At 40.9% G+C, this 19,049-nt stretch overlaps 1 protein-coding gene across 1 annotated transcript in view; it reads left to right on the top strand.

Moving 5' to 3' along the window:
* The window catches only part of LOC133578411 (serine/threonine-protein kinase 4-like), a 35,857-nt gene that overhangs the window by 9,520 nt on the left and 7,288 nt on the right, over window positions 1-19,049 (top strand). The window contains exons 4-10 of the mRNA XM_061932829.1: window positions 138-252; window positions 374-538; window positions 2,726-2,893; window positions 3,438-3,575; window positions 6,291-6,425; window positions 6,506-6,716; window positions 11,487-11,638. Of these exons, the coding sequence (XP_061788813.1) occupies window positions 138-252; window positions 374-538; window positions 2,726-2,893; window positions 3,438-3,575; window positions 6,291-6,425; window positions 6,506-6,716; window positions 11,487-11,638 (1,084 nt within the window). The remainder of the gene's footprint in view (window positions 1-137; window positions 253-373; window positions 539-2,725; window positions 2,894-3,437; window positions 3,576-6,290; window positions 6,426-6,505; window positions 6,717-11,486; window positions 11,639-19,049) is intronic.

The raw sequence follows: 19,049 nt of genomic DNA, 5'->3' as shown, positions 1-19,049 counted from the left end.
CTAGATGTAGGTTCTTAAAGATGCTCACATTTCAAGGTTGTAAAACCTGATTGCGTTATTTGGTGCTGATGGTTTACTTTGTGCTATAAGACAAAGAACTTGAAAATGGAGGATGTTGTTCACTTTTGTTTTTCCAGTCCACATGTGGTGCGCTACTACGGCAGCTATTTCAAAAACAGCGACCTGTGGATTGTCATGGAATTCTGCGGGGCCGGATCTGTGTCCGATATCATCCGAATACGTAGCAAGACGGTAATCCTCGTACAATAGCTACCTGAATTAACAGGAAGCACTTTAAAAAACTTCAAATATGACTGAATAGAATAATCCGATGATTGTTTTTCTCGTTTCTTATCTTTCTGCACGTGTGCAGCTCACGGAAGAGGAAATCGCCAGCATCTTGCAGTCGACTCTGAAGGGTTTGGAATATCTTCACTTCATGAGGAAAATCCATAGAGACATAAAGGCGGGAAACATCCTGCTCAACACTGAGGGTCAAGCCAAGCTGGCGGACTTTGGCGTCGCCGGTCAGCTGACAGTGAGTCCGCATCCGCTTTCTCCGTAGGGATGCACGATAAAGAACATTTAAACCGATCCCAATACTTTTCAGACCTTTAAAACCAATATTTATGTATATATATTTACACACAATTTTGTGAGAAGAAATTAATTAAAGGCCTACTGAAATCCACTACTACCGACCACGCAGTCTGATAGTTTATACATCAATGATGAAATCTTAACATTGCAACACATGCGAATACGGCCGGGTTAGCTTACTAAAGTGCAATTTTAAATTTTGCGCGGAATATCCTGCTGAAAACGTCTCGGTATGATGAGGTCTTCGCGTGACGTCACGGATTGTAGAGGACATTTTGGGACAGCATGGTGGCCAGCTATTAAGTCGTCTGTTTTCATCGCAAAATTCCACAGCATTCTGGACATCTGTGTTGGTGAATCTTTTGCAATTTGTTCAATGAACAATGGAGACAGCAAAGAAGAAAGCTGTAGGTGGGAAGCGGTGTATTGCGGGCGGCTGCAGCAACACAAACACAGCTGGTGTTTCATTGTTTACATTCCCGAAAGATGACAGTCAAGCTTTACCATTGTCCTGTGGAGAACTGGGACAACAGAGACTCTTACCAGGAGGACTTTGAGTTGGATACGCAGACACGGTACCGTGAGTACGCATGCAGCTGCGGCTTCCAAACATTTGATCGCTTGCCCTTATGTGCGTGCCGCTATGTGCATGTCACGTACGTAACTTTGGGGACTTTGGGGAAATATATGTGCTGTATGAACTTTGGGGAGGTGAACGGTACTTTGGGCCGTGGGATTGAGTGTGTTGTGCAGATGTTTGAGTTGTATTGGCGGGTTATATGGACGGAAGGGGGGAGGTGTTTGTTATGCGGGATTAATTTGTGTCATATTAAATATAAGCCTGGTTGTGTTGTGGCTAATGAGTATATATATGTCTTGTGTTTATTTACTGTTATAAACAGTCATTCCCAGCTGAATATCAGGTCCCACCCGCCTCTCACAGCATCTTCCCTATCTGAATCGCTCCCACTGCCCTCTAGTCCTTCACTCTCACTTTCCTCATCCACAAATCTTTCATCCTCGCTCAAATTAATGGGGAAATCGTCGCTTTCTCGGTCCGAATCGCTCTCGTTGCTGGTGGCCATGATTGTAAACTATGTGCGGATGTGAGGAGCTCCACAACCTGTGACGTCACGCGCATATCGTCTGCTACTTCCGGTACAGGCAAGGCTTTTTTATCAGCGACCAAAAGTTGCGAACTTTATCGTCGATGTTCTCTACTAAATCCTTTCAGCAAAAATATGGCAATATCGCGAAATGATCAAGTATGACACATAGAATGGACCTGCTATCCCCGTTTAAATAAGAAAATCGCATTTCAGTAGGCCTTTAACAGTTCCTTCTTCTACCTAAAATGTACACACACAAAACAAAACATATACAAATTTAATGTCAACTTTTTCGGCACTGCTGTTTCAGTGAACAAAGTAATTTTTGAGCGGCTGAATTTTTGGTGCATCATTAGTCAATAGTGCACAAATAATAAGCTATATACATCGGTTCATACTGTAACGACCTGCTAGTGTTAAATGTTTATATTCGTGTGTTATTGATATTAATTTTCCCATGATGGTAAACACACCGTGTCTGAAACAGGATTGGCAGAGAATGAGGAAGTGTAGTGTGTCTGCACAGAGAAGGACATGCGTGCACGGGAGGGAATATGTGTTGGAATTGGGCTTGTTGTTAGTATAAGATTGCCAATAAAAGGTTAAAAGCGCGTCAGACTTTGTGTGACTTCCTCTGAAGGTTACAATACATTAAATAAAAAATGTTTTCTAGTAAAAATATTTTTATTTTTAACTTTTATTTTGCTGTGGCGTTTCACCATGATCAATTAATTGAAGGGAACACCCTGCAAATAAGCGACAACATCGTAGGGGGGAATGGGGTAAGAAGCCAGGCAGCATGACAAACCACTACAGATAGTACAATGACAAACACATAATAAGCCTTTATTACTATTAGCTCAATTTATCGGTTGTATTTTAATAATTGGACATATCGATGTGACGTCATAATTGCCATTATCGGTCGATAGTTATCAGCCGCTGATATTATCGTGCATCCCTACTTCTCGGCATGTCGGACAGTCCGAGCCTCACTTGCTTTAGCCTCTCTCTAGGACACCATGGCCAAGAGAAACACTGTGATCGGCACGCCCTTCTGGATGGCTCCGGAGGTTATCCAGGAGATTGGCTACAACTGTGTGGCGGATATCTGGTCTATGGGAATAACGGCCATCGAGATGGCTGAGGGGAAGCCGCCCTACTCCGACATCCACCCCATGAGGGTAAGGTGGCGTACAATGTGCTCTTTTTAAATCTCCAACTATGTCCTCTGCCTTTGTGTGAATACTGAGACACAACCTAAATAAATGTCTTAATGCATCACTGCTGGGAAGGTAACAATATGAACAATTCATATCAAGGTATTGTTGAATGTGCTCAAAAGGTACTTATACACAAACTGAAGTCTGTTAAACAGAGTTTATTTAAAAACAAATATCAGTAAATAAACAGACACACTGTACTTTCCTGGCAGAAAAAACATGAAGTATTGTTCTGTCTTCTTCAGGAGCAATAAACGGTAATTATTATTTGAGTGTTTGAATATGTTTATTGTCTTCCATTTTAATTTGTAATGGTTTTATATTGTTTCTTAATTTTAAAGGGAAAACGGGTATCATACAGTATGTAATGGGTGAAGACGGCTAATTTGTGTTGTATTCGTGTTAGCAATTCCCAGCATAAGATCTTTTTTGATGTAAACATTACGAAGTCACAGCATTCACGCTCCTAGATTTGTTGATGAACGTGTGGAATATCTTCTACCAGGCTATCTTCATGATCCCTACCAACCCTCCCCCGACATTCCGAAACCATGATCTGTGGTCGCCACAATTCCAGGACTTTGTGAGCCAGTGTTTGGTGAAGAACCCAGAAAACAGAGCCACCGCCACACAACTGCTGCAGGTATGCACATGCTAACTATACATTCGCATTTGATTTTTAAATTTTGTGTTAGTGGATCCATCAGTGAAGGCTTAAAATGTGTTTTTTTTGTCTCCACTGTTGGTGTGGCTTCCTTGTTCTGATTTGGGATGCAGAATATTTTTTCTCAAGCCGATACGATAACTTATTTATATCTATTATAGGTGGAAAACTTTAGGCACCTCACGATTCGATCCGAATGGAATTCCTTCAGTGACGATTCGATTGTCGAACAGTTTAAGAACAACATTTGTCAACGAGCTATTGCAAGGAATTTAGGGATTTCACCATGTATGGTCCGTAATATTATCATCAAAAGGTTCAGAGAATCTGGAGAAATCACTGCACGTAAGCAGCATGCCCGTGACCTTCGATCCCTCAGGCGGTACTGCATCAAAAAACGACAACAGTGTGTAAAGGATATCACCACATGGGCTCCGGAACACTTCAGAAAACCACTGTCAGTAACTACAGTTTGTCGCTACATATGTTAGTGCAAGTTAAAACTCTACTATACAAAGCGAAAGCAATTCATCAACAACACCCAGAAACGCTGCCGGCTTCGCTGGGCCTGAGCTCATCTAAGATGGACTGATACAAAGTGGAAAAGTGTTCTGTGGGCTGACGAGTCCACATTTCAAATTGTTTTTGGAAACTGTGGACGTCGTGTCCTCCGGAACAAAGAGGAAAATAACCATCCGGATTGTTATAGGCGCAAACTTCAAAAGCTGTGATGGTATGGGGGTGTATTAGTGCCCAAGGCATGGGTACCTTACACATCTGTGAAGGCACCATTAATTCTGAAAGGTACATACAGGTTTTGGAGCAACATATGTTGCCATCCAAGCAACGTTATCATGGACGCCCCTGCTTATTTCAACAAGACAATGCCAAGCCACGTGTTACAACAGCGTGGCTTCATAGTAAAAGAGTGTGGGTACTAGACTGGCTTTCCTGTAGTCCAGATCTGTCTCCCATTGAAAATGTGTGGCGCATTATGAAGCGTAAAATACGACAACGGAGACTGCTTAAGCTGTACATCAAGCAAGAATGGGCAAGAATTCTACCTGAAAAGCTTCAAAAATTGGTCGCCTCAGTTCCCAAATGTTTACTGAGTGTTGTTGAAAGGAAAGGCTATGTAACACAGTGGTAAAAATGCCCCTGTGCCAACTTTTTTGCAATGTGTTGCTGCCATTACATTCTAAGTTAATGATTACCGGTATTTGCAAAAAAAAATTATGTTTCTCAGTTCGGACATTAAATATCTTGTCTTTGCAGTCTATTCGATTGAATATAAGTTGGAAAGGATTTGCAAATTATTGTATTCTGTTTTCATTTCCGAATTACACAACGTGCCAACTCACTGGTTTTGTGTTTTGTATATAAAGCAAAACAAAATATGGACTATGGTGCAATGTTCTTTCTTATTTAGGCTAAGCCGACAAGCCTAATTTGGCTTGTCGGCTTCCTGTTACAGTCGAGTGATGATGATGATGACGGTGGGCTCTGTGGCCGACGGGCGGGTCTCGGCCTGACAGCGATGCATCCCGACGGGCCACTCGCTTTTATGGAACCTTACAGTTTGTGGAAGACCTGGAAGAATGTCAAGCAGAGCATCTCATTGCCGAAGAGAGGAAGCCGGTTGATTGCTGCTCAGAAAGTGTGGGCGCCTTTCTAATGATGTGTCCCCAAAATGCGAGTCCTCAAATGCAACAGGATGCTCACAAATGTCTGATCCATTGCAACAATCAGCCTTATTGCATTGTTGCAGCTCAATGATTTTTGTGCACATCATGCCATGCGAGACACATGAGTGAAGTGTCCGGCTATGCTCGGGGAGTCCGGCCACGGTGTTAATAAGAGCAGCGTGATGTGAGATTGAAGAGAGAGAAGAGAGACGTGCGGGCGTGTTCAGGGGTTAAAATGCATGCCTGTTTGCTGGTCTGTTGGCCACTCTCCGGATGGGTTGTGTCACTAATGTCCTATTCATAAAAAAAAGTTTTATAATATTTTCGCGATCGACCGGTAGGGTCCCAAAGATCGACTGCAATCCCAAAAATAGCGGCAGATCAGAAGTACAAACTGTGGCTCCAGGTGGTCTTCTGGCTGATGGGGTCCAGTCTCTTTCGCGATGGCGGGGGCGCTTGCTGTCCTGCACCATCATTTCCATGAGGACATTTCTGATCTGTTTAGCCTTAGGGTCGTTTCTGGTGGGCTTTTTGCACTTTTTCCAAAAGGCTTTTCTTTGAGGCGGGCCTTGGTCAGCATCTTTGGCGGCGCAGACGTCTTCATGGGCTTTCAGGGCACCGATGCTAGCGATGTTTCGGAATGGCTGGCTACTGGTGTCACGGTGTAGAGTGTTTGCAGAGCGCAAAGGATGTCTTCCTCTGAAGGAATAGAGTAGCCATGTTTGTTTACACTTTGAGCTCAGGGGAAGTTCGCACCGCCTAAGAGGCAGAAGCGCTTGATTTTTTGATCCTAACCGACCTACAGCACAGTATCGATTATCTCATTGGAGCGACTATTTTTTAAATCCCGTTATCGGATTTATCTATGACGTCATAATGCTTAATCGGTCCGATAATTATCATGCATCCCTTGTTCTGAATGACAAGGTCAATAAGAAAGAACCCTGTCGCTTTACTGGACTTAAAATTGTAAAAAAAATTACTAAACTCTAATTTTCTGTTCTTTCAGCATCGCTTTATTAAGTCTGCAAAACCCAGCTCCATCCTCAGGCCGCTTATCACCGACGCCATGGAGATCAAGCTGAAGAGACAAGAGGAGGCGGAGCACAGAGAACAGGATGCGGACGACGACGACGACAACTCGGTAATGTCCCTCATTGCTGCGCACACTTTGTAACACTCTTCTTGATGTGACAATATGACAATAGGAGCTCTGTGTTCCAGGAAGAAGACGAAGTCGACCAGGGCACGATGGTCAGGGCAGGGCCGGGTGAACCGGGAACCATTCGCGCAACCGGCTGGCTGACAGGCTCACCCAGCGACAGATCAGGCACAATGATCGAACACGACGACACAGGAACCATGCAGTCACAGCTCGGCACCATGGTCATTAACTCTGACGATGAGGACGACGAAGAGGCGGGGACCATGAAAAGTAAGACTTGCTAACATGGTAGACTTGTTGCTAGAAGTATGATCTGGACTTTGATGTTACATGCTGATTATGTGTGTGTTTGTGTGAATGCAAACAGTGAACTCACACACACCCACACGTTCGTTTGTTTTTTATCCACCAGAGGGTGCACTAAGCTCAATAATGACTTTGAGCTTTTATTATCAATGAAGCTTCCACCCAAGGGAAGCTGGGATAGGCAACCCCGTGACCCTGATAGGGACAAGCGGTGGAAAATGGATGGATGGATGGAATATTAAGAAGGGTATAGTTTAATGTGGAGCACACACACACACACGCAATGCTGTCATGCATTTTGGATGGATTTGATCCTAAGAAAGGAATTTCTTTGACGCAACATCAAAAGAAAAAAAAATGGATTTGACTCAGAGGTGTACTTTAGCCTTTTTGCATATAGTGCATTTAGGTTTTGGACCAACCCCAGGTATCTTTTCATTTCTTTTTATCGTGTGGAAACGTTATGCAGATGTTATTTACATTGGCCTCAGCCATGCACTCAATGATAACAAAGCAAAAATAAAGAAATAAAAAGTGACGCAGTCCATGGACATTATGTGCTATGAATACACTTCAAAGCAGAATGTTGCATCAAAATACATCAGTGACACTCAGTCTGACATCAGAATATTTGGTTAGTATTGAGCTCAAACACAGCAACATTTAGTCTTTCTGATTACATTACTGCTGTGTGCTTGTGTGTGTCCGTGCAAGTGCGCCTGCCTTTGTGTGTACGTGTATTCTCAGCTAATGACAACAAAGGGTCCTAGGCATCCAAACGAGCCATTAGATCAGATATCGATCGTCCCTGATGGTTGTTAATAATGAAGAGGCTTTTCATTTCCAAATGATTCACCACAAATGTAATGCTAAGCATTCCGCTGCGTGATCTGAATGTCAAAACACACAGCATTCGCCAGCTCTGTCCACCATGTCTTCACTTTAGTGACAAAGCAGATTTGCGTAGCTTACATTAGACGCAGAAGAATCTGTTCATCATGGTCTCCTTTAGACCTATCTAACTGGCGGCCTGCGGGCTACATCCAGCCCTCAAAGCTTTTCATTTAGCCCGCCGAACATCATCCAAATAGGCTTGATGAAACCATTAAAACTTGGGCGGCCAATGTGTGCAGTACTCCCGCCACACAGGGGGAAACAGCGAGGCATATGTTTCACAATGAAGCAGCTGTGGGGTGAGTAGAAGAAGAAGGAGACTACTCATTCAACCCTAAAATAAAAAATCTAAATTAATTGCGAAAATCGAACTTTTAACAACAGACGGACAACAAAAGTATAAATGTTCTGCCCCGAGCAAGTGCTCGAGCCATTGTTTCTTGTCAGACCTTTTAAGTGGCGGACACAGTGTTCTAGACAAGCAGCAACAACGGTGAAATCCACACGTCTAAGCTTCATCGCAAAACTTAGTCAGTCCTGCTTAAGTGGATATTTTGTTTGTTTTGTATAAAAATTGCTGACTTTGTGATGTCTTTTGTATTTGTGGTCATGTTTTTTTTTTCTGGGAGTAACGCGATCAAAGCTTGTTTAATACATGTAGTGCTAAATTTGACCAGTAGAGAGCGATAACGCTACACCTTAGGTAGGGATGTCCCGATCCGATATTTGGATCGGATCGGCCGCCGATATTTGCAAAAAAATGCGTATCGGCAAAGCATGGGAAAATGCCGATCCAGATCCAGTTTAAAAAAAACTCCGGTCCGCACCGATTTAAATAATACATTCCACTTTTCTGCTGCGCCCTAATTTCCGTTCCGCATTTTCCAGCACACCTTCAACACATCCACACGTCTGTGGATTCTCAAGCAGTTGCTTGTAGCTGCTGGCATTACACGACAGGCTCTTCTCACTCTTTCTTGTCTCTCCTTCTCACAGACAGCAAGCGCACCTTCTTACACACGTCACATACTGTCACGACACACGTCACGTCATACGTCACATACGTATACGCCCTCTCCCAGCAGAGAGGTAGCAGCATGGCTAACGTTAGCTGTGGTGCTAGCGCAGCCGTGCGCGCCTGTGCAATTGCTATGGCGTCGCATTAGTGCCAAAAATCCGAGCGCATAAAAACTGTTATAGCGCGCTGATTCTCCACTTCGTGCGCGCGCGACGCCTTTTTGCGCGCGCGGTGCCTTTCTGCGCGCGCGCCGTCTCGGTCTGTGCGCTGTCATGTTTCGTTTTGGCACTTTGGGGGGGGTATGCTTAGACGGCCCCTTATTTCTGATTGGTCAAGGGAAAAATGCTCAGAGCCAATCAGAAGTATAGCAGGGCGGGTCATCGTCAATATGTATCAAGATTTACGGAGGAAGAAGTGGATAAAAAAATGTTGCGCGCTGATGAAGGTTATTTCATACCACATAAACACAATACAGGGTAATACAAAATGTGACCCAAATAAATAATAAGACAACAAACACCATAATCACATCTTTCAGCCAGGACTGGTCCACCAGCAATAACATCCAACCATAACATTATTTTATAATTTCACTACTTCTTGAACATTTGTTTTCTAATTTATGGAATTTCTTTTGATTCAGCCATAAAAGTAATGAAATAATATTTGAATTTAGTTTTTAAAATGTTAAAAATAGCCTTTTAATAATGTATTCTGAAACAGTTTAAAATAATCAGAGAACTGACTAACACTGACCCTACACAACTATGTTGCACAATTAAGTCTTTTTTTTTTAAAGCGAAAGAGGTAATTTCAACAGGTACAGCATCCTATGTCATATCTACATGTAATAAGATTTGTAACAAGGCAAACCGTTTGTAAATTGGTCGAAAATCGAGCAAGTTATGGTAATGTAATTAGTACATGTACCATTGACATCAATGTAATGATTGAGGCTAGCTGTCCGAGGTAAGATGGCTACAACGTTGCTACGCTGGAGAATGATTGGTCATATGAAAAATGCTCAGAGCCAATCAGAAAGGAGGGGCCGTCTAAGCATACCCGCCCCCAAAGTGCCAAAAAGCAACATGACAGCGCGAGGAGAGATGCCAGGAGTACACAGAGAGCACACAGACCGAGACGGCGCGCGTGCGCAGAAAGGCACCGCGCGTGCGCAGAAAGGCACCGCGCGCGCGCAGAAAGGTGTCGCGCGCGCACGAAGTGGAGAATCAGCGCGCGATAACAGTTTTTATGCGCTTGGATTTTTGGCATTAATGTGACGCCATAAATTGCGCACTGCTTAAACGTCCTCTGCGCACGGCAAATATATGCCACGCACAAAATCAAATAAAAAAATAAGCGCATAACAATTTTCGACACACGGACACGACAGAGAAAACAGTTTTTGTCATCATTGTTCAAATATTGTAGCGTCTGTCGAGACGCTTATCTCCATTCGGTGCCACACGTCCACACCATCAAAATGCCGAGGCAAACATTTCCAGATAAACACCGTATGAAAAAAATTGTGATTTTTTTAGTTGTGATTTCCTTCTCTGCATGAAAGTTTAAAAGTAGCATATATTAATGCAGTATGAAGAAGAATGTTTTAATGTAGACACATAGAATCATCATACTGCTGTGATTATATGCATCAAGTAATCATTCAAGGCTGAGGCAAAATAGGGAGATATATATCGTGTTTCGCAATATGGCCTTAAAATATCGCAATATTAAAAAAAGGCCATATCGCCCAGCCCTAGTTCAATGATGCCATTTCTGTTTGTCATGTATAATTTTGTCTATTGTGTGTTTATCCTTGAATAAACATGTCAGTTTCTTGTTACCAACCATTGTGTATTATTCAAACTCACCTAATTCAGCTGGCTAGTTGTTATCAAGAGTACTAAAACCCTTTTCAACATGATTCTGACAACTAAGTAGGCTAAATAACTTTAAACTTTAATACATGCTCGGATAGGCCAGTATCGGTCAGTATCGGTATCGGTCGGTATCGGATCGGAAGTGCAAAAACAATATCGGTATCGGATCGGAAGTACAAAAACCTGGATCGGGACATCCCTAACCTTAGGTTTAATTGTGTTGAGTCACATTCATTGTGTGCAATGTTTGATGTGGATGTTGTTTAATTTGTATATGTGCAAACATCTGTAGTTTATTGTGTGAATGTATTAACTTATTTATCTAAACGTTCTATTTTATTTATGTAAAATACACAATGAACGTTATTTATGTAAAATATACAATGGACGTTATACTTTTGTAGTCTAGTTTATTTTATATTTATATTTTAAGCCTGGGGACGGCGTGGCACGGTTGGTAGAGCAGCTGTGCCAGCAACTTGAGGTTTCTTGGTTCTATCCCCAGCTTCCGCCATTCTAGTCACGTCCGTTGTGCCCTTGAGCAAGTCGTTTCAACCTTGCTCCGGATGGGTCGTGGTTATGGTGTGTGAATGGGTGAATGTGGAAATAGTGTCAAAGCGCTTTGAGTACCTTGAAGGTAGAAAAGCGTAACTATATGTCTAGCTGGACACGCTGTAAACAAGTAGCGATAAATAATGAATTTATTGATAGTGGAATGTGAAAGCTGATGTGTTTACTTTGTAATTAAGTAAAGTCTCAAAGGAATATAACCTGCATAAGCACTTCCTGACTAAACATCCACATTTCGATGTCCGACCCTTGGGCTCTTGAAAAAATCTTCCACAATCTGATTTCTTTAATCTCCAGGCAAATTTAAACTAGGACAGATCAAACTTCTCAGATGCAGCGTTTGAAAACAATCGTGTATGTGCTTTGCAGGGAGAGACGAGAGCACACAGCCTGCCAAACCGTCTTTTTTGGAGTACTTTGAGCAGAAAGAGAAGGAGGCCAACAGTCAGAACGGAGGAAGAAGAGGAGGCGATCATCCAGCAGAATGTCGCAAAATGGCCCCTGAAGGAGATCTGGAAGTGGTGAGTTCAATGTCGCTTGAGCTCTGGAAGCGACTTTTGTTTCCCAGAGACCTTTTAAGCAGGATGAAGAGCAGCTGCTGCTGACATTAAATATTAAAAGGTAACCTTTACATCATCTAAGGTGGTTCTTTCCAGCAGGCCGCCCTTGCTGAAGAGCCTTCTCTCTCGAACTATACGTCAAACAAAAAAAAACACACATTTTTTATTGTTTGACCAAAAATTAAAGCTTCATGTGCGTGATGCACCTGCCTATAATGTGTGTGTGCACACTTTTAGTCTAGTTTAGTGGGTCGTCTAACATCATCTTTAAAAAAATCTAAGGACATACCTGGGCGATTATATGATCATGATCGATGATTGTGATTCCAATAATTTCTACAACTCTTATTTTTTTGTGATAGAGTGATTGGAGCACATACTTGTTTGTCACAAAAAACACTCATGAAATTTGGTTCTATTATGAATTTGTTATGGGTCTACTGGAAATGTGACCAAATCTGCTGGGTCAAAAGTATACATACAGCAATGTTAATATTTGGTTATATGTCCCTTGGAAAGCTTCACTGCAATGAGGCACTTTTGGTAGCCATCCACAAGCTTCTGGGAAGCTTCTGGTTGAATTTTTGACCACTCCTCTTGACAAAATTGGTGCAGTTCAGCTAAATTTGTTGGTTTTCTGACATGGAATTGTTTCTTCAGCATTGTCCACATGTTCTCAATGGGGTTTATGTCAGGACTTTGGGAAGGCCATTCTAAAACCTTAATTCTAGCCTGATTTAGATATTCCTTTACAACTTTTGACATGTGTTTGGGGTAGGGGTGTAACGGTACACAAAAATTTTGGTTCGGTACGTACCTCGGTTTAGAGGTCACGGTTCGGTTCATTTTCGGTACAGTAAGAAAACAACAAAATATAAATTTTTTGGTTATTTATTTACCAAATTTGTAAACAATGGCTTTATCTTTTTAACATTAGGAACACTATAATAATTCTGCCAACGTTAATCAACATTAAACTGCCTCAAGTTGTTGCTCAGATTAAATAAAATGACAAAACTTTTCTTCTACATATAAAAAGTGCAACATTAAACAGTTTCAAGTCAACTCATCATGCTTAAAGGCCTACTGAAATGCGATTATCTTATTTAAACGGGGATAGCAGGTCCATTCTATGTGTCATACTTGATCATTTCGCGATTTTGCCATATTTTTGCTGAAAGGATTTAGTAGAGAACATCGACGATAAAGTTCGCAACTTTTGGTCGCTGATAAAAAAGCCTTGCCTGTACCGGAAGTAGCAGACGAGTAGCGTGACGTCACAGGTTGTGGAGCTCCTCACATCCGCACATTGTTTACAATCATGGCCACCAGCAGCGAGAGCGATTCGGACCGAGAAAGCGACGATTTCCACATTAATTTGAGCGAGGATGAAAGATTCGTGGATGAGGAAAGTGAGAGTGAAGGACTAGAGGGCAGTGGGAGCGATTCAGATAGGGAATATGCTGTGAGAGGTGGGTGGGACCTGATATTCAGCTGGGAATGACTAAAACAGTAAATAAACACAAGACATATATATACTCTATTAGCCACAACACAACCAGGCTTATATTTAATATGCCACAAATTAATCCCGCATAACAAACACCTCCCCCCTCCCGTCCATATAACCCGCCAATACAACTCAAACACCTGCACAACACACTCAATCCCACAGCCCAAAGTACCGTTCACCTCCCCAAAGTTCATACAGCACATATATTTCCCCAAAGTCCCCAAAGTTACGTACGTGACATGCACATAGCGGCACGCACGTACGGGCAAGCGATCAAATGTTTGGAAGCCGCAGCTGCATGCATACTCACGGTACCGTGTCTGCGTATCCAACTCAAAGTCCTCCTGGTAAGAGTCTCTGTTGTCCCAGTTCTCCACAGGCCAATGGTAAAGCTTGACTGTCATCTTTCGGTAATGTAAACAATGAAACACCGGCCGTGTTTGTGTTGCTGAAGTCGGCCGCAATACACCGCTTCCCTCCTACAGCTTTCTTCTCTGCTGTCTCCATTGTTCTTTGAACAAATTGCAAAAGATTCACCAACACAGATGTCCAGAATACTGTGGAATTTTGCGATGAAAACAGAGACTTAATAGCTGGCCACCATGCTATCCCAAAATGTCCTCTACAATCCGCGACGTCACGCGCTGACGTCATCATACCGAACGTTTTCAGCAGGATATGTCGCGCGAAATTTAAAATTGCACTTTAGGAAACTAACCCGGCCGTATTGGCATGTGTTGCCAATATCGATCGTCACCGTGTTATGGGTTATAGATAAACCTATGGATTATGACTGCAGCTAACGATTATTTTTCTATCGATTAATCAATAGATTATTTTTTCGATTAATCGGTTAATCTATAGATTATTTTTTCGATTAATCTATAGATTATTTTTCCTTTTACCGATTATTTTTTTTATTTAAAATGAAGATGAAAAAATAAATGTAGGCCAGTTTTTTCAAAAGGCATGACTTTTATTTACAAAAAAAAAAAGTATGGCCACTCAGTCAACATTGACAACAACATGACAAAATATTCTGTAACAATGTAAACATTTAAAACTTTTAACATTTAACAAAATTAAAAGTAGCTTATTTGCTTTTTAATGTGCAAATATAAAAGTATACATCCAGTACAAATCTTAATATTCTGCAATAGTATAAGCATTTCAAAAGTAAAAGTATTGCTTATTTTGCTTTAAAATGTGCAAAAATAAAGATAAACTTCCAATACAAAAAAGTGCAAAACGGAAATATTCTGTAACAACAGTGTAAACATTTCAACAAAAGTAAAAGTATTGCTTATTTGCTAAAATGTGCAAAAATAAAGATAAACATCCAATACAAAAAAGTGCAAAACGAAATATTCTGTAACAGTGTAAACATTTCAACAAAAGTAAAAGTATTGCTTATTTTGCTTAATAACACAACAATGATAGTATGATTAAAGTGAAAGTTAATTGTTCGTTTGTACATAGTATATGTAACTGTTAATGTTGTAAAAGGTATTTGCTTAACTAATTAACGTTAGCGTTAAAGAAGAGCGTGTCTTTGTAAACACTGAACAGGCACGCCAAACGCGCCTCTCAGAGTGAAACGTGTTTTAGTTTATGAATTTACAACGCAGATACAAATGACACATTCATGTTTTTGTGTAATGATGACAACGTATACTCATGCGGACGATTGACTAGTTCGTTCATAGCCGTTGTGCTGCTATGATAGGCCATTTCCGCTCGACACAGTGTGCATACAACAACTGTCAAGTGTTTTGCTTTTTTCGCTGTGCTTATCCCACACTTGAAGGAATGTACCAATGCTGAATGTGGCTTCTGGATTTCACTCAAAAGACCAGACCATAGTTACTTTTTCCTTTTATTTTCCTTTAGTTTGCAACAGTTTTTCCAACGAAGAAACAGCTTCTTTTTTCTTCTTTAGTCTTTTTAGCAGACTTTAGCAGTGTTAGTAGACTTTAGTTTCTTTAGCTGTCATTAGCTGTCATTAGCTGTCTTTAGTAGCCTTTAGTAGCCTTTGGCTTCTTTAGTAGGTGAAAAACCTTTTAGGACAAAACACCACAAGATTAACATGCTGTAAAAAATCAATTATCAATCCCATAATTTACAATTATAATTAGGCTATCAAACTCTTAACCATTAAACAAGTGCAAGAAAATGGACACATCTTTTCCCTTTAAGTTAAAACAGATTTTAAATAAATTGTCTCTACATAAATGCACCAAGATCCATATAAAATACATTTAAACCCAGAAACACAATAGATAAATGCAGCAGAAAACCCAATATGCAAATACATAAATACCTAACCAATTAACCACCTATTTAGATACATATTTAAAATCCATATTCAATATAAATATATTATTAATTTAGCAGTGAAACACTGAATCTTAAACGCTGTCTACTGGTAGAAAAATGCCCCTTTTTCTATGATCCAACACAGTTAAATCCAACACTTTAAGTTGAGCGACTTCACCCTCCTGATGAAGCAAACCGCTCCATCATTTATCAAACTAAGCAAAGAATATCAACACTTCAAAACACTGTGTGTATTTAGCCTCCAGACTAAGCACGCTACATGCACACAACTAACCGATGACGTCGACTATGTTGACGCGTCGTTTCAGCCTTACTATGGATAACGGAGACATATATAATAGTCTCCTTTTCAGGTGACGATTAGGCAGTGCCTTTAAGGAACGCCCCCAATATTGTTTGTCCGGCTGGAAATTATGGATATTACAACTTGCCGTAGTTTTGAAGCAATGCATGATGGGAATCCGGCTGTTGTGTGTCAGTGTATTAACGTGCCGGCTGGAATAAACACACGCTGAGAAATAGCTCCGTGCCTGCCTACTTTATGGGTTATAGATAAACCTATGGATAACGGAGACATATATAATAGTCTCTTTTTCAGGGGAGAGACGACGCTAAAGGCAGTGCCCTTAAGGCACGCCCCCAATATTGTTGTCCGGGTGGAAATCGGAAGATTTTTGGGAGAATGGTTGTCCTGGGAGATTTTTGGGAGAGGCACTGAAATTCGAGAGTCTCCCAGAAAATTCGGGAGGGTTGGCAGGTATGCACTGTTTTAATGTTATCCGTTTTTAACGGTAGATGTCAACATTTTTCATTTGTATCGATAGTTATCTTGCACTCCGAGGAATTTTTATAATTTTACTGTAGCATAATAGTGTGCCACGGAACAGTGATTGGGAATCATTAATGTAACAGATCAACAAACCCACCCACCCTCAATAGTCTCCATCTTGGCCATGTAGCAATAGAGTAGAGACTAACCTGTTGGGGTTTTTTTGACAGCATTGTCTTTCCTTGACAGGAAGCTGCTATCAGATTTGTACTTCCTGGTTTCTACTTTGCATGTGACATCACACTGCCGCATAACTGGATGATTGCAGTGCAGTGTTGCTTTGCTGAGTCAGCAGAAGACCTCATATATGACAAACAGTCGTTGAAAAGATTGTCTCATAATTAGCGGTAGGGTGCTGGAAGACAATTGTCCCACTCCAATAGGTTTTTAAAGTGAGCATAAAAGGAACATAAATACTTTTAGCTGCCGCCTCTAATGTACGTACTTCCAGGACTGGGCTCTTTAACGTCTCCGTGACAACACGCTGAAAGAAGCACTAAGCTACATTATTGATAAGCGGCAGATGTGGAACATTCAAACCTTCCGTCTATTTTGGCCGCACCTACTGTAGAGGTTGAGCGCGTGCAGCACACAAACATTAGTGGATGTTTGAGCATGTGCATGCTTGTTTTCTCCTGCTAGACAATGCTAAGGGGAATACATTGCGTATGTGTTAAACGCTAGCCGGGTAGCTAAGTTCAATAAACACACAAAAATATTACAAAGGTGTAAAACACAATTTTTAGAATGTGCCGAGGGACAATAAACTTGACCCACGGGCCTCGTTTTGGACACCAATGATCCTATGAGATCCTGCATCAAAAATAAAGTTAAAAATGGATGGATGGATGCTGACACTGTCAGATAGGTACATATTTTGATCACTTTGCTGTTTTTTAATCTTCAGTCATAGTAATAAGCATGTTGTTAAATGAATATCTTTCAGCCGATCAATATTTATCATCTTAATTGATAACATTTTTCCTTCCATTCACTAACTCTCTTCGTGAGGGTGTGTGTGTATATTTACGTTTGAGGAGAGCACTGAAGCGCAGTCGCGCTAAATGTTTCATGTCTTTATTTATGTGTGAGTGCTGCTCTAAAATTTGTTTACTGTCTGACCACCAACCACACTGCATGAACAAAATTATTGGAACAGCAACAGAAAGTAAAAAAGTGCCTTTTATGGACGTTAATTTGTGCCCTCGGAACCAAAAAGGGTCTTCCTCAAAGTGTTTCCATGATTCTGCATTTGCATCCAAAATGTCTTGATGAAGAATGAAGATTCAGAGACAGCGCCAGTCCAACCCCTCATTCATTCATTGATGTGTCCATATACTTTTGTCCATGTTGCGTTTCTTTAAAGGCCCACTCCCTAGAAGAAGTGTTTAACTGTTAAGAACTTTCGTCAACAAATTACAGAGTCTTGGCTGCATGAGCGCAGCGTTACTTTATCCGCATTGATTGTGGCTCATAAATAGCTGGAGACGGAGTGCATGCTGGGAAAAAGGGGTCGGGGGTGTTCCTCTGGGACACACTGAGGGCATCAGATCACTGCAAGTGAAAGGATGAAACCTAAGCAAGGGTATTTTTAGATAGTGTCCCATTACACACCCTTTCACAAGGTTTCTTTCCTGCCCATTTCGCTTTGAAAGGATAGGAATAGAAAAAAACTAAGGTGTCAAAAAGTGCTCACATAAGAAGGGGTGAGCAGAAAAGCACCAACTTTGGCCCTCCAAGTCGTTTTGTTTGGCTCGCCAAAACATGGCTACCCAAATGAATTTATACACAAGTGATCATACTGACCTCTTTCAAACCCCCACAATCATTGATGGACAATCATGTCCGCAAGGCTAACTAGTTGTCATCTATCATATTTGATGATCTCCACCACCTTACATGTTGCCCTATGGGGCTTAACTCCTCACTGCTGTACGCTTAAAATGGCTGCTTGGCCCGCACGGGCCCATTGGCACATTTCCGCTTTAGCCCTTGGAGGCAAAAACAGAACATGATAACAAATAACAGTACCCTCATATTGGCTGTGACCAGGAGATGGTCGGTGTATAAAGTGACCAATCTGGGGGTCCACAAAAAATTACATTCACGTTCAATTCGTGATTCTTATTTAACTCTATTCGAGATATATATATATATATATATATATATATATATATATATATATATATATATATATATATATATATATATATATATATATATATATATATATATGTGTATATATGTATGTATGTATATATATATGTGTATATATATGTATGTATGTGTATGTATGTATATATATATGTGTGTGTGTATGTATATATATATACAGTGGGGCAAAAAAGTATTTAGTCAGCCACCAATTGTGCAAGTTCTCCCACTTAAAATGATGACAGAGGTCTGTAATTTTCATCATAGGTACTCTTCAACTGTGAGAGACAGAATGTGAAAAAAAAATCCAGGAATTCACATTGTAGGATTTTTAAAGAATTTATATGTAAATTATGGTGGAAAATAAGTATTTGGTCAATAACAAAAATTCAACTCAATACTTTGTAATATAACCTTTGTTGGCAATAACAGAGGTCAAACGATTACTATAGGTCTTTACCAGGTTTGCACACACAGTAGCTGGTATTTTGGCCCATTCCTCCATGCAGATCTTCTCGAGAGCAGTGATGTTTTGGGGC

Source organism: Nerophis lumbriciformis, linkage group LG38 (genome assembly GCF_033978685.3).
Source record: "Nerophis lumbriciformis linkage group LG38, RoL_Nlum_v2.1, whole genome shotgun sequence".
NCBI lineage: Eukaryota > Metazoa > Chordata > Actinopteri > Syngnathiformes > Syngnathidae > Nerophis > Nerophis lumbriciformis.
This window is presented reverse-complemented; position numbering and strand designations above follow the sequence as displayed.